The sequence below is a fragment of the Mobula hypostoma genome, chromosome 12, assembly GCF_963921235.1.
Source record: "Mobula hypostoma chromosome 12, sMobHyp1.1, whole genome shotgun sequence".
NCBI classification, from domain to species: domain Eukaryota; kingdom Metazoa; phylum Chordata; class Chondrichthyes; order Myliobatiformes; family Myliobatidae; genus Mobula; species Mobula hypostoma.
In genome coordinates this window covers 48,177,947-48,194,962 of record NC_086108.1, presented here as the reverse complement: position 1 = coordinate 48,194,962, position 17,016 = coordinate 48,177,947, and the positions used below count along the sequence as shown (strand labels likewise).

At 41.4% G+C, this 17,016-nt stretch overlaps 1 protein-coding gene across 4 annotated transcripts in view; it reads right to left on the bottom strand.

Annotated features, from left to right (window-relative positions):
• The window catches only part of hmcn1 (hemicentin 1), a 551,025-nt gene that overhangs the window by 367,427 nt on the left and 166,582 nt on the right, over positions 1–17,016 (bottom strand). For all 4 annotated transcript variants that reach the window (XM_063064023.1, XM_063064025.1, XM_063064024.1 and 1 more), the window contains exons 9-11: positions 16,814–16,958; positions 14,963–15,084; positions 4,499–4,774 (exon numbers count right to left, since the gene is read on the bottom strand). In XM_063064023.1, the coding sequence (XP_062920093.1) occupies positions 4,499–4,774; positions 14,963–15,084; positions 16,814–16,958 (543 nt within the window). The remainder of the gene's footprint in view (positions 1–4,498; positions 4,775–14,962; positions 15,085–16,813; positions 16,959–17,016) is intronic.

Genomic DNA, 17,016 nt, shown 5'->3' with positions numbered 1-17,016 from the left:
CTTAAGAAAGTGTGCAGTTATCATAAATAATTTCAGAAATAGTGATTTGATAAACATTTTAAGTGCACTTTTATTCTATTTAAAATCTATATGAATTACCATTTTAAAATCTAAGTGGGAATCATCTCCTCCTTTCCTAGTCTTGTTAAATGAATAAATCGCATTCAACCCACCCTACCTCCCAACTTTAAACAGCTTTCTGTAATGATCTTACATCAAAGGAGGTTCAATGACTATCATCCAGACTGAAGAACATGGCAAATGACTGTCTTTAGCCATCCAGGCAGCTGTTTACAGGAGAAAAGCATTCTAGTACCCAAGAGATAAATTACTCACAACAAAGAACACGGTATACAGAAAGAGGGCTCAACACTGCATTTCCCAAATTTTTGTATTTCAACCCAGGCTAAAAAGAGCAAGGTAGTATTCAACACTCTCCTCTGAAAACACCTGTCTGACTTATAACGTTATTTACAACTTACAAATGGTTAAAAAAATGTGAATAAACAAAGGCAACAGTTTTCTCTTGCTTATTTCTGTTACACCCCCTCTCCTTCCATGGGCAAATCCCACTGCAGCTTTTTGAGAATTTATATCCCTCATTTATCAACAAAAGTAAAATGTAGTTGTTAATTTTACATTATCAGAAGATATCAGAAGCCCAGATGCAAAGTTTCAAGATTTGAAATTGTTTAATGTCATTTACAGTACACAAATGAAAAGGAGAATAAAATAATTGTTACTCTGGATCTAATGCAGCACAAAAAAGTACAAGAGAACACAATATTAAAAACACAATAAATACAAAACATATCTTACATACACATAGATTGATTATAAGTGATGGTAGGCACAGGAGTGTTGTATATAATGTACAGACAGGAAATGATAAAGTAGTGGTGGTTGGGGGCTTGGGGGAGTGGGTTAGTGGTTGAAGGTGTTGATCAGCCTCACTTACTTTGGGAAAGTAATTGTTTTTGATTTTGGTGATACTGGCTTGGATGCTATGTAGTCTTCTCCCTGATGGGAGTGGGATAAAGAGTCTATGAACAGGATGGTGGGTGGGACCCTTCATGATGTTCCTGGCCTTGTTTGAGTACCTTTCTGTATATAATGTCCTTGATAGCCGATAGGCTGGTGGCAGTGATGCATTGGGCAGTTTTGACCGCTTCTTTCGAGCTTTCCTGCCTGCCACAGTGCATTTTCTGTATCATGCGGTGATACAGCATAATAGGATCTGAGCATCTGCAGAAGGTTGAGAGTATTGATGTGTATAGTCCAGCTCTCTTCTGCCTCCTCAGAAAGTAAAAGCAAAGATGAACTTTCTTGATTGTGTAGAATTTGTTTTGGCACCATGAGAGGTTGTGGGAGGTGTGCACTCCCAGGGGTCTGAAACTGCTTGCTGTTTTTACCGCTGTGCCACCAATGTGAAGAAAGGTGTGAATGATGTGAGTTCCCCTGAAGTCAATGACCATTTCCTTTACCTTCGCAAACACGAGAAAATCTGCAGATGCTGGGTTCCCCTTGTCCTCACCTACCACCCCAGAAGCCTCCGGGTCCAACATATTATTCTCCCTAACTTCCGCCACCTCCAACGAGATCCCACCACCAAGCACACCTTTCCCTCCCCCCCCTCTGCTTTCCGCAGGGACCGCTCCCTACGCGACTCCCTTGTCTATTCATCCCCCCATCCCTTCCCACCGATCTCCTTCCCGGCACTAATCCTTGTAAGCGGAACAAGTGCTACACCTGCCCTTACACTTCCTCCCTCACCACCATTCAGGGCCCCAGACAGTCCTTCCAGGTGAGGCGACACTTCACCTGTGAGTCGACCGGGGTGATATACTGCGTCCGGTGCTCCCGGTGTGGCCTTCTATATATTGGTGAGACCCGACGCAGACTGGGAGACCGTTTCGCTGAACACCTACACTCTGTCCGCCAGAGAAAGCAAGATCTCCCAGTGGCCACACATTTTAATTCCACGTCCCGTTCCCATTCTGACATGTCTATCCATGACCTCCTGTACTGTCAAGATGAAGCCACACTCAGGTTGGAGGAACAACACTTTATATTCCGTCTGGGTAGCCTCCAACCTGATGGCATGAATATTGACTTCTCTAACTTCTGTTAATGCCTCTCATCCCCTTCTTACCCCATCCCTTATTTATTTTTATTTTCCCCCCTCCTTTTTATTCTCTCCTCTCCCTGTCCCTCTCACAATCACTCTTTGCCTGCTCTCCATCTTCTTCTGGGCTCCCCTCCCCCTTTCTTTCTCCCTGGGTCTCCTGTCCCATGATCCTCTCCCTTCTCCAGCTCTGTATCCCTTTTGCCAATCCACTTTCCAGCTCTTAGCTTCTTCCCTCCCCCTCCTGCCTTCTCCTATCATTTCAGATCTCCCTCTCCCCCTCTCAAATCTCTTACTATCTCTTATTTCAGTTAGTCCAGATGAAGGGTCTTGGCCCAAAATGTCGACTGCACCTCTTCCTAGAGATGCTGCCTGGCCTGCTGTGTTCACCAGCATTTTGTGTGCGCTACCTCCTTTATCTTGTTGACATTGATGAAGGGGTTATTTTCCTCGAACCAGGCCTTGAGCTCAGTCACCTCCTCTCTGCAGGCCATCTCATCGTTGTTGGTGATGAGCCCCACCACTGACGAAATTGACAATGTGATTGATCGGGTGCTTGGCTGTGCAGACATTTGTGAGCAGAGTGAACAGCAATGGGCTCAGCAGACCCTGGGGGGGGCGCATGTTAAGGATGATGGGGAGGAAAGACTGGTTGTGCATCCTGATATCTGGGGTCTCTTGGTTTGGAAGTCCAACACTAAATCGAAATATGGTATACTTAGATCAAGGGGTAGGAACTTGTTTGCCAAAGGGTCCTTGGAATTCTGAGTGAATACAGTAATAAAATCAAGAAAAAAGATTGCTCCTTGTTCAACCTTCTTTTGCTCAGAACAGACATAGAGAGCCAAGACAATACGATGCTTTTGGTTCATTAATATGTGCTGTAAAGTAAAGCAGAAATATGGCCTTATTCACTGCTCTTCAGCACAAGTCCTGTTATCGCAACTTTTGCTTAACTATTCTAGGTCCTCGTTTTCAACTTCAATGCTTCATTATTAAAACATCAGCCCGCACTTCCCTCTGAGCTGATGTTTTTACAGCGTTTAGAGCTGGTTTTAACCTGTAAATCCCCCTTCTCTGATGATGGAGCCTCTAAGGACTCACAGCCTACTTTCAATTCTTTTTCTAAACTTTTCTTCTTATTTCCTGCCTCACTGTGCCTATAAATATCATTCAATGTCCCTTCAAGTGAGCTTTAAATCACCCATTATTATTCAGTTTTCCCTCATTCAGCCAAAGGGTAATTACCTTCATTTAGAAACCATATGAATACAAATGGAAGTACAATATTTTCAAGATTATTCTGTGGCTATGGCACAATACTGGCTTTTAAACATACTCTGTTGTTGAAAGACTTTTCTAAGTTTGATATTCTCATACTGAAACATGGACTTAGAATGAATGTGATAATAACTGGCAATAGTTCCACAGGCAATATTATACAGGGGAAAACATTAAGGTTTAATTAAAATATATTCCTCATAGGTAAATAGGGCAAAGACCATTCAGCCTATCATGTCAGCACCATCTCCCTGCAGAGCAATTAACTAGTTGCACCCATTTAGTCTTTCTCTGCAGCCTTGTCATTTTCCTTCAGCATGTGTCTCTTCTGAAGGCCACTTTGGGACCCTTCTCCACCACATCTGCAGGCAGGGCATTCAGACATGTTACATAAACAAGCTAGGTCACTCACTTCTCTTCCCTTTCATCTTATTCCTGTTTCCTCCAGTCCTCAACCCCTCCACCAAAGGGATACAGCTGCTCAATATTCGTTGTGTCCACACCTTCCCTGAGCCTCTGAACCATTCTTGTAACAGTGCTTCTTCATCCCCGGAACCACTCTCGTAAATCATTACTGAACTCGTTCTCATATTTTGTGATGCAGTGGCAAAATGAGCACTATACTCCACTTGGGACTGGACCAATGTTTTATAAAAAATTCAATTTAATTTCTTAGTTTTTAAACCCTACACAACTATTGATAAAGTCCAGATAATGAAAAAAAATGATTGAAACAATGGGACAAAATAAAACTGAGTGGTCCTTAATCTATACACTATATTCATATCAATTTGATGGTATACCAGATCAGCTTTATTACTACTTACCTACTGTATGTCATGAAATTTGCTGTTTGTGGAAGCTGTACAGTGCAAGACATAAAAGTTACTTTAAGTTACAAAAAGAAATAAACGGCGCACACGATGTTGTCCCTTCTATAATTTAAGCAGCTTTTCGCTCTTAACATGTCCATAGCTTACTGAAATTATGGCAAGCTGAAACTTGTGCATTGTTTCGAAGATATGCCATCTGCTTTTACATTGGTATGAAATGAAGCAATGATTTATCTGCATGTTACAATTGTGCACTTACCTTGTACTATCAAATAGACAGCAGCAGATGCGACACCCCCTTCATTTGCAGCAATGCAGCTGTATGGCCCAGCATCGGCTGGCTGCACGTTCCTGATCTCCAGAGACAGGTTGCTCATTACTCTCACCCGGTGCCTCTCTGACAGTCTTGGGTCAATGCCATTTCTCTGCCAGGTCAGGTTGTAGCGTACCGTGCTCAGCGTCAGGCAGGTGAGGGTGGCCCGCTCCCCAGGAATGGCAGTGACATTTCTGGGCACCTGAATGGTTGGAGGTGGTTCTGCACATGTAATGAAAAAGAAAAGGTAAATTATTCAAAATGAAATAATTGATCAACGTCCTGTTCATTGGACTTCATTGCAAAAGCTGTCAAAGGTTCCTTGCTGAAGTAACTGCATAAATTGTTTTTCCTAACTAAACCTAAAATCTCAAAATATAATTAATTCCAATTAGACTATGAGGTAATACTATCTGACTCTGTTCCGCAACTTGATGAATTAGAGTCTGTGTTGACATCTTCCAAAATTTACTTCTATGCTTTAGCCATCCATGGAGAGTGAAAACGAGTTAACAATTCAGGTTCAGGAACTGCATTGATCCAAAATGTTAATTCACCTTCTCCTGATCTGCTTGATCTGAAAAATATCTGCAGCATTCTCTATTTTTCTAATAGAAATAAAATCCAAATTACTTGTCTCCCAGAAAGTGTCCAGGGTCCTGCTGTCTGACACTTCCTGTGCAGGCAGCAAGGATACCTGTTCCAAGTCAATAGGTCCCTTTTTCAAAAGCAAAATCATGATTACACTGGGTCCCACTAATGTTACTTTACAAGCAATACACATCAAAGTTGCTGGTAAATGCAGCAGGCCAGGCAGCATCTCTAGGAAGAGGTACAGTCGACGTTTCGGGCCGAGACCCTTCGTCAGGACTAACTAAAAGAAGAGCTAGTAAGAGATTTTAAAGTGGGACGGGGAGGGCGAGATCCAAAATGATAGGAGAAGACAGGAGGGGGAGAGATGGAGCCAAGAGCTGGACAGGTGATTGGCAAAAGGGATATGAAAGGATCATGGGACAGGAGGCCCAGGGAGAAAGAAAAGTGAGGGGGGGGACCCAGAGGATGGGCAAAGGGTAAAGTGAGAGGGACAGAGGGAGAAAAAGGAGAGAGAGAGAAAAAGAATGTGTGTACATAAATAAATAACGGATGGGGTACAAGGGGGAGGTGGGGCATTAGCGGAAGTTTGAGAAGTCAATGTTCATGCCATCAGGTTGGAAGCTACACAGAGGGAATATAAGGTGTTGTTCCTCCAACCTGAGTGTGGCTTCATCTTTACAGTAGAGGAGGCTGTGGATAGACATGTCAGAGTGGGAATGGGACGTGGAATTAAAATACGTGGCCACTGGGAGATCCTGCTTTCTCTGGCAGACAGAGCATAGGTGTTCAGCGAAACAGTCTCCCAGTCTGCATCGGGTCTCGCCAATATATAGAAGGCCACATCGGAAGCACTGGACGCAGTATATCACCCCAGTCGACTCACAGGTGAAGTGTCGCCTCACCTGGAAGGACTGTCTGGGGCCCTGAATGGTAGTGAGGGAGGAAGTGTAAGGGCATGTGTAGCACTTGTTCCGCTTACAAGGATAAGTGCCAGGAGGCAGACTGGGAGATCGTTTCACTGAACACCTACGCTCTGTCCGCCAGAGAAAGCAAGATCTCCCAGTGGCCACATATTTTAATTCCACATCCCATTCCCATTCTGATATGTCTATCCACGGCCTTCTCTACTGTAAAGATGAAGCCACACTCAGGTTGGAGGAACAACACTTTATATTCCATCTGGGTAGCCTCCAACCTGATGGCATGAACGTTAACTTCTCAAACTTCCGCTAATGCCCCACCTCCCCCTCGTACCCCATCCATTAATTATTTATATACACACATTCCTTTTCTCTCTCTCCTTTTTCTCCCTCTGTCCCTCTCACTATACCCCTTGCCCATCCTCTGGGTTTTCCCCCCTTCCCCCTTTTCCTTCTCCCTGGGCCTCCTGTCCCATGATCCTCTCATATCCCTTTTGCCAATCACCTGTCCAGCTCTTGGCTCCATCCCTCCCCCTCCTGTCTTCTCCTATCATTTCGGATTTCCCCCTCCCCGTCCCACTTTCAAATCTCTTACTAGCTCTTCCTTCAGTTAGTCCTGACGAAGGGTCTTGGCCTGAAACGTCGACTGTACCTCTTCCTAGAGATGCTGCCTGGCCTGCTGCATTTACCAGCAACTTTGATGTGTGTTGCTTGAATTTCCAGCATCTGCAGAATTCCTCGTGTTTGAATGTTACTCTACAAATTACCTTCCAGTGTCAAATATCATATCTTATGAAAACAATTAAACTAATAAAGTGCACCTGTGAATGGGAGTAACAAAATCAACTGATTTTTGTAAGCTCCTCTGTCTGAGTTGATCTATAGAGAGAAGCAGTTTTAAAGAAAGACAAGATCACGCACTGGACCTTCCTTGTTTAGTACGAAAGCACAACAAACATCAGCACCCCTGTGGCCAAACTTCGTATTTCAATCTCTAATTAGGAGGCCATATTTTAGAAGAGAATTAAAGGCTTTACTGAGGCCTCCTCATTAATCACCTAACAAAACAAAAAATGCAGAGTGGAAGCAAATCAAACTCAGTCCCAACGGGCTAAGAAAATGCAAAAACAGCTCTTCAAACTGAAATCATTAGTGGTTCAATTCATCTACCATTTAAATACTCACAAATTACACCAATTATCATTGAGTATTTTTAGAAGCAAGTGTACAGGCCTCCTAAAATTACTGGCGTTTAATATGTGTTCAAGGGGAAATCCACGATTAGGTCATGCTGAACACACAAATTCCTATTTGACACAAGATAGAGACGGCAGATATGGGAAACACTGAGCAACACACATCAACTTCTGGAAGAACTCATCAAGTCAGGCAGCATCAGTGAAGGGAAATGAATAGTTGATGCTTTGGGCTGAGGCTCTCCATCAGTACTCCTACTGAAAATCACACACGTGGTAGTACGACACAGCTACTCCATCTTGCATCACTTTAGCACATGGTGTCATGTTTCAGTGAATTTCTAGGCCATGAGTTATTTTATTTATATACTATTCTAGGATTTATATATGTGCATGAAGCCCTTTGATCACTAATCTAGGGATTTATTTACTCTTTTAATCAGTAAGTGGTATTTCTGGGTTGGACTGCGACTTATTCCTATGAGTCCGATCTCTTTCAGTCGTCTGTTCCAACTTCACATGTGTAAGCAGAAAGCCAGCAGCTCATGTCATAAATATTTTAGCTTTTGTCTCATAAATTTATTGGACCAGGAGAAATGTTCCAGGCAGTGTAATAAAAGGGCATTTTTCATTTTTAATTGAGCGCTAAATCCCACTGGTGAGTACATGTCCCTTAAACAGTCTGGCATCCATGGATAATTTATATAATCAGATAGAATCCGTAACTTTGGAAGATCTGGCTCAAAGATTCAAAGTACATTTGAAGTGTCTTTTGTTTTAATGCCAAGAATCCATAAAGTCAATTTTTAAAAATTTAAAGTATTAATTCAAGTTATGAAGCAAAGCATAACAAAACAATACAGGGATAAATACGACTGCCTTTACCTGTCATATCAGTCTAATGATATACAGTGGATTCCGGCTAATTAGTTCACACTGGGACCGGTAGACTTTGGCCCCAGTTAGCAGTTAGTTCATGGAAGTAGTTAAAAAGGTTTTTTAAAAAAAGACTAACTGAGTAACAAATTACGTATTTAAATGAAATACAGAACAAATTCTAACACTACTACAGTACTATAAGACTGTGTATTAGTTCCTAATAGTTATCCAGTGTCGAATTCATCCAGAGTGCACAGTGAAAGTAATTAGACCAGGCACCTAGTGCAGATAACTGACTGACTTCACACAATACTACCGATGATTGCATCCTCCAAATCTTCATTTTCATTGTAACATTCAAGATGGTTGTCAACACCTTCAAATTCTTTGAAATTCCTAACATGAAAGTAGTGAAATCGTTTCATTTTCACTCCGGCCACTTCTGGCATCACTAAGCCTGAATACTTGAAATCACACTGAGCAAAACAGTTCGGAATTGTTTTACTGCTTTTTACTTGCTAACATCACTGCTTTTTGACACAAACACTTGCAACCAACACTATTTAACAACTGTTCACTCTAAGCATAGTGTAGCATCTAACGGACACACAACAGCATGCGACTGATGCTAGTTAGAACCTGTTTGCCAATGGTCTCCTGCCCCAGTTAGGCGGCAGATTGTCCCAAATAACTAAAGGAAATCCCAGCTTTCCTTGACAGATTGATTTTCGTTCTTTATGATCTGTCCCAAATAAGCAGCTGCTCCAATTAACTGGAATCCACTGTATTTACACACAAGCTGTATTCATACTCTTTCAGATGAAGCTATATTTGTCTCTCTATTTGGTATTTTCTTAGCTGTTGGTTTCCAAATAAGACCAATCCAACTGAATCTTACTTAAATGGAATCACTAATGTTAAAACTATTAGTGCTCCAGGCCTAAGTATTCTCCTGTACCATAAACAGTCATGGCAGTAAAGCTCGACTAACCTTTAAAGACCCAGGCCCTCAATCTCAAATCTCAGTAGCACCCTAGGGAGAGATGAGGCCTCGAGTTTTAAGCACTAACAGAAACCTTGGTGACAGCAAAGGAAATGGGGTTCTGGGGTTTGGATCAATTGGGGGCTGGAAATCAGGATGTTGGCATGAAGAGGAGACTGATGTTGCCTGCTTATCTTGGCCACAAGTGACCGATTACTCTCCTGATGACTAGGATTCTGGACTTTCCCCTGCCCTCCTAATGTGGCTGGATAGTTCAGAAAATAGACATCAGCTCACCATGAGACTGTTTAGAGCTCCCAGCAGAGAGATTTACAAAGATGTGAAAAAAAAACAATGGCCTTCAGTTCATTCAGTTGTTCCTGGCTTAAATGATAGGACTGATAATCAACAGAGAGGAGGGAGATTGTAAATCTGACTGAATGGTGCCACATCAACAATCTCTCACTCAATGTCAATGAAACCAAAGGGCTGATTATTGACTAGAGGAGGAGGAAACTGGAAGCCCACGAGCCAGTTCTCATCAGGGATTGGAGACGGGCAGGGTCAGTAACTTCAAATTCCCTGGCATTATCATTTCAGAAGCTCAGTCCCGGGTCCAGTACACAAGTGCCATTTGCAAAGAAAGCACGGCAGCACCTCTACTTTCTCAGAAGTTTGCAATGACTTGGACTATCATCTAAGACTTTGACAACCTTCAAGGGCATGGTAAAGAGTACACTGATTGATTGCATCATGGCCTGGTATGGAAATGCCAATGCCCTTGAACAGTAAAGCCTACAAAAAGTAATGGATACAGCCCAGTCCATCACAGGTAAAGCCCTCTCCACCAATAGGGCATCTGCAAAGAGCGATCTCACAGGAAAGCAGCATCCATCATTAAGGACTCCCAACATCCAGGCCATGCTTTCTTCTCACCGCTGCCATAAGGAAGGAAGTACTAGAGCCATACCACCCACACCACCAGATTCAAGAATAGTTATTAGCCCTCAACCATCAGCCTCCTGAACCAGAGTGGATAACCTCACTCACCCCGAAACTGAACTGATTCCACAACTTATGGGCTCACTTTTAAGAACTCTACAACACATATTCGCAATATTATTTATTTATTTATTGTCCCCCTTTTTTTGTATCTGCACAATTTGTTGTCTTTTGCACATCGGTTGCTCGACCAGCTTTGAGTTTATTGATTCTGTTGTGTTTCTTTGTATTTACTGTGACTGCCCGCAAAAAAAAAGAACCTCAGGGTGGAATATGGTGACATATATGTACTTTGATAATAAGTTTACTTTGAACTTTGATTTTATATTTGCCGACGGTTCAAAAATGAGAATCACAGAGGGAGCGATCCCTATGAAAAGTGGAGGGTAGGGGTGGGAGTCGGGATGGAGGAAGTAAAGATGTGTCTGCTGGTCAGATCCTTTTGAAGATGATGGAAGTTGCAGAGAATGGTGTGTTCGATGTGACTGCTCTATCAAGTAGATTGAAAGAATTTTGTAAACTGAAGATAATAACGGATACAGAGAAACACACAAAATGATGGAGGAACTCAGCAGGTCAATCAGATACCGAGCGATGTCAAGGAGTTAAATCGCAGATCAGTCATAACCTTACTGAATGGAAGAATGGATTTGAAGTACCAAAAATCCTTTCTCTTGTCTTTGCATTGCTAACCGTTCATTGAATAAGTGAAGATACATGCAACATACTAACTTAAGGATGAAGCATGAAAAAGAGAACGACTGAATGGAGAATAATGGGGATGAAGCCAAGGACTTACTGTAAATTGTAGAATTCGTAATAAAGAAAATATGTTTCAGTGACTGCGATTGGGAAACGACTGTATTTCCAAGTATGCTGTGATTATTTAAAATAGTTTCCTTACCAAAGATGATTTAATTTTAACTGAATCAACTGCAACATTTTAATTGCAGCTTTTATGTTAATTACTATGATCTTGTCTACCTCCTCAAGGAATCCCTAGCAGTGCTTGAGAATGCCTGCAGATTGAGATGAAATCACTGGGGAATATATATAATCCACATGTGTCATCCATGAGGCTTTACCAAGGCAATTTTGTAAATTCAATTTCAGGTATTTCCAATTTATAAGGAGGAGATTAATCCAGAATGGGAATGGACCACCAGGCAGTACGTTGGCATTTATCCAGAAGTTCACACAGTTACACGTTGGGCTCATTCATCATCTAAACATTCTAAAAAATGTTCTCTATAACCCTGAAGTTAGGTCACAATAAAATCAATACAGAGCTCCAGCTCTTTCCAGTAGTCTGCACTGAATGGAACTGAGCATAAGTACAATAGTAGCAAATTGGCTTCATACTTTCACTTTCATAGAATGTCATGCAGACTTGACATACTGCAGATTCCGGACAATTTCCTGGTTGCACCATACCCTCACAAAAAAGTCCTTTATAGCCTGGGACCAGAATTCACACCAACCTCACCAGCAAGCCTTTGAATTTGGGTCAGTCTAATGTTCTATGCAATGAGGTTTTCACATGCATGTAAAAATGCTTCAATTGAGCAAAACTCCACGGCTTTTGTGAATTAAGTAACTGATTGCCTCTGGTAGGACCTCAGAATATTAGGACAGAGATTAGGAGGAATTTCTTTGGCCAGAGGGTAGTGAATCTGTTGAACTTATTGCCATGAATGTCTGTGGAGGCCAAGACATTGGATATATTTCAAGGTTCTTGATTAGTAATGGTGTCAAAGATTATGAGGAGAATGCAGGTGAATAGGGTTGAGAAAAGGATAGTAAATCAGCCATGCTGAAATGGCAGAGCAGACTTGATGTTCCTATGTCAGATGGTATTATTATTTGTTAGTTGGCCAGTGCTTCACTTGATTTTGATGCAAAAATGTTTTTTTCCTATTTTAATAGCACAGATTTTCACGTCATCAAAGGTATACCATGGGTTCTGATCACTGTCAGTGAGCAATATGGCAGCAATAAGACTCTTCCTTTCTTATCGTTATCCTGGCATTAATCACATGGGATCTCTGAAGTACAGAAAATCATGATGTCATCAACATAGACAGACATCCGTTTGCATTGGAGAGTGCTGACAAACAGGAAATCCAGACTTCCAATGTTTTTTTTAAACCACTTCAATTACTCCTCCATCAAAAGGCATAGCAGTTTCTGAATTTTATGCCGTGATAACAAGATGAGGTTAATGCCAGACCAACAGTTCTGTATTAATTGCCTCCAAATAAAAAGCAATGGCTCATCTTCAATAGCAGCAAGAACCTTCTGGAGCTAAAGGCAATTACACAAAGGAATTCTGGGTTACTACAACCCCAATACTAGAACGATAGAACCATAGAACACGACAGCAAACAGGCCATTTGGCCATTCTAGTCTGGGCCAAAACTTTACTCCGCTAGTCCCATTGACCTGAACCCAGTCCATAACCCTCCAGACCTCTTCCATCCACTTACCTATCCAATTTATTCTTAAAACTTAAGAGTGAGCCCACATTTACCACGTCAGATGGCAGCTCGTTCTACACTCCCACCACTCTCTGAGTGAAGAAGTTCCCCCTAATGTTCCCCCTAAACCTTTCCCCTTTCACCCTAAAGCTATGCCCCTCTCGTATTTATCCCTCCTATCTGTGGAAAGAGCCTATACACATTTACTCTGTCTATACCCCTCATAATTTTGTAAACCTCTATCAAATCTCCCCCATTCTTCTATGCTCCAAGGAATAAAGTCCTAACCTGTTCCATCTTTTCCTGTAACTCAACTCCTGAAGACCCGGTAACATCCTAGTAAATCTTCTCTGCACTCTTTCAATCTTACTGATATCCTTCCTATAGTTAGGTGACCAGAACTGTACACAATATTCCAAATTTGGCTCAACAATGTCTTATACAACCTCCCCATAACATCCCAACTCCTATACTCAATACTTCGATTTATGAATGCCAGGATGCCAAAAGCCTTCTTTACAACCCTGTCTACCTGTGACACCACTTTCAGGGAATTATGTATCTGAACTCCCAGATCTCTTTGTCCCTCCGCACTCCTCAGTGCCCTACCATTTACTGTGTATGTCCTACCTTGATTTGTCCTTCCAAAATGCAACACCTCACACTTGTCTGCATTAAATTCCATCTGCCACTTTCTGCACCCATCCAGTTGGTTCAGATCCCTCGGCAAGCTTTGAAAGCCTTCCTCGCTGTCCACAACGCCTCCAATCTTAGTGTCATCAGCAAACTTGCTCATCCAATTTACCACACTTCTAGGCCGAACACTCCTGAATTTTCCTAGTGTTTAAGCTTGATCACAGAATCCTCTGGCAATTAATGTTTAGTGTTTCCAGCTATGACATCTATACAAAGATATTTTAATGGTTTTTGAGGAAACCTATTCCTAATAATGAACGTGTTTGCCTCTTGTCCATTGCACTACGGAATTAGTTGATATGATTATTGAATACCAATACATTTGCCATTTGAAAGATTACAATAAAATCATATGTGGCATTGATCTAAAACCCAAAAGCACGTGTTCCGTTTTAAGTAAGGGATAAAGAGTATCATTCCCATGTGATTATTATTTTATTATTCTGTAAAGGTACTTATAAAAACTCACTAGAGTTTGCGATGGAGTGAGAAAGCATTGTGAAATGCCATCCACACTGGCATCTCCTTATCCCAAATGTAACCACCAGCTATAGAAATTCAGCAAGGATTTGTAATCTGGTGCAGCCTGGAGACACAATGCAGGATAGTTTTCAGTGCCATTCTAAAGCGGGATGATTGGTGAGATTTCATTTATCTGGATCAGTGAAGACTAAAGATGCTTCTAGACAGCGAACACTGATACATGAGCACTGAGTGCCCACTTCCCTCTGCAGAAACTTCCTGACCTGCCGAGTTCCTCCAGAATGTGGCATCTGCGGTCTCTTGTGTCTCCATAACATATATAGAGTCACAGGGCCGAAGATGGACTCGGCTCCTCCAGTAACAACTTGAATTTATAGTTAATTCTTCCCCTTATCCCTTATCTTCAGTTAGCAACTGAAAACTGGTTTTAAACCTTAAACATAATATTCAACTTGGAAGGTGTCCTTTGAAAATCACGTTTAACTGCTGAGCAAGAAGAAGCAATGTATTAGAAGTTGCCAAGCAGTAATGTGGGATTCTTAAAATGCAGTAACTCGATTCAGAGCCTTATTAGCAATGGCTGAAACACATGAAAGATAAAAAGCAAATGGGTCAAGCAATGAAGGGCAGTTATGGGAGATTCCACAGAATGGGATATGGGAAACAATGACCTTTCCTCACAGGCTGTCCTGTCAGACATTTGGACCACAGGAGGATTAGCACAATGGCTTTGGTTAAAATCTACCTGGTAGTGGGGGTGAGGGGGTGGAAAATGTCTCAGTCACAGGACCAGAACCTGACTGCATGAGCATAAACAGCTCCTATCAAGCTATCGAGGTGTATTTGGTTAACAGCCTGCCATGAATGGTTAAGATGGCAGTCAGTATGGCACAGCCCTGTTCCCTGTTCTGCTGGGATGGGATGGATTAAAATTATTTCCTACTACCTTGGTAATAACATTGAAACCTGACATGACTGCCATTATCAATTAGTGAAAATGGTGAAGATAGGCAATTTAACATGATTATATCTGTTAAAAGCCATTCGAGAAAAATCCTGAGAAGGAGCAAATCAGCAAAAACCATCTTGTTGTTAAAATGGTGCAGAACACCGAATACATCTCTGTACAAGTACCATGGTCACAAACTGGAGATACAGGACACATTTGACTGGGTTCTTACCTGACACATCCAGGAAGGTTTGGGCACGCCCAGTTCCAGCACTGCTGATTGCTATGCATTCATAAATACCTTCGTGCACTGCAGAAACACGAAGGATTTCAAAGCTTGCAGAGGCGGATTCCCTTTGAGAGTGGAAATAAAGATAAGACCAATAGAAATGTCATCACAAAATAAAATAAACAGTTTGAAAAGGTGAAGTATATCGCTAATCTGACAAATCTACAATAACTAAGGGAATTAAATGCTACTAATTGTGTGAATTTAAAGATTATGTTTTTGCATTGACGTTTACATAAGTAATATACTTAGTATTCTGAGAAACATGATCTCTCAGTGATTGTCAGGTATCTTCTCCTTCTCTCAGTTTGAAAAGAGCCACATTAACAAGGCTGAGTGCCTCTCCACAGGATGAAACTATTGTACTTGTGGATTTGTCAGGTCTGTTCTCCTGGTTTAAGTACAGAATCACTCACAAATTTGGAATTGGCTTGATTTAGAAAAAGAACACTTATATGCTGGCTTATGTTCTCAGCGGATGAAGGCACCAAAATACCTGAATTGGAAAGATCACATTGCGATTTGGGTTCCCGCTCTATGTGAATTGGCTGCTTTGATTTCAGGGATACAACAGTAACTACTCTACTGAAATATTTTATAAGTGCAGTGGAACACCACGAATGCCAACTTGGTTTTCTTTTTTTCTGGGTTGCTATGATGTATATTTTTGAGTTAAACAAAAAAAGAACATTCTGAACCCTAGCAATGACATCCCTGATTGTAGGCAATACACAGCTAAAATACAAATGAATGAAGCTTATCAGTAGAGCCAGCATTTGTCTGTTAAATACAATGGCACAGTCTCTGAGCCAATAACCAGCTAATAGATTGTTGTAACCATATTTTATTTTTAATAATGGTGACCTATCACTTGGAAATCAGACTCCTTTTCAGATCTGCCAAGTGACAAGAACATAATTGCCCATTTTACTTCACAAATTATTTAATCCAAACTTAATGTCTATTCCTCTGCTGATCACCAAAATGCAAATCACCAAAGGCAGCAGGTCCAAGTCTGGCTCACCCTGCCAACTACCGTAGTGGTTACGTCACTGAACTCTCTATCTAAACACAAAGCTGTGAAATTCAATTCCACCATGGCAATTGGAGAATAGAAATTCACAGAATTAAATATATCTGTATTTAACAAGCTGCCGTCTGTAGTGGTAACCACAAAGGTGATGGGTTTTCATAAAAACTTGTTTGGCACACCGATGCATTTCAAGGTGAAAAGTTTGCCATCTTTACCAGATCCGGCTAATCCATAGTGCGCAGAAAAGCATCACTGAACACACAACATGTTGATCCTTTTAGTGGAAGGGCTACAGCAGCAGAAGACCACGAACATACACTCAGTGGCCACTTTATTAGCTACAGTAAGTACCTAATAGAGTGGCCACAGAGAACATATTGAAATATCTATATATTCTAATCTATATTTCAATCATCTCTATATATTCAAGTTAAGGTGGCCAATTTCCAAAACAGTTAGATGTTGTGAATCAATTCAATTACCTGGTGGTTTAATGAACTGCAAATGATCAGATTTCCTGTTGGTGTAACAGTGATATTACATTGGAAATAAGAGTACAATCAAGTGCAAGTTTTCCACTTTGAACATCATTTCTGTTTCCTGTCCCTACTGGGTACACCGCTGTATCTGATATCTCAGAACACTTTATGCAGTTAAGGGGAGAAGTATGCCTGAGAACAAGTGGCAGTAGGAGTTAAGGGACTGACAGTGGTAGTAGAAAGCATGATAAATGATGTTAAAATTTATCCTTTTATACATACTTGTAAAACTGGTCTGTTCCAAGTTTTGAACCAGCTCTGCTGAAACGCAGTGTGAAGGGGATGAGGCTCTCCACGGTACATGAGATGTAGCCTGGCTGCATGTAGTAACCTGGAGTCTGTGCCGGCATTGTGACCTTTGGAGCACCTATGGAAATATGACAAGCTCTGTAATTTTTCTAGTTAAATCTATGGAGGGAGTCAGT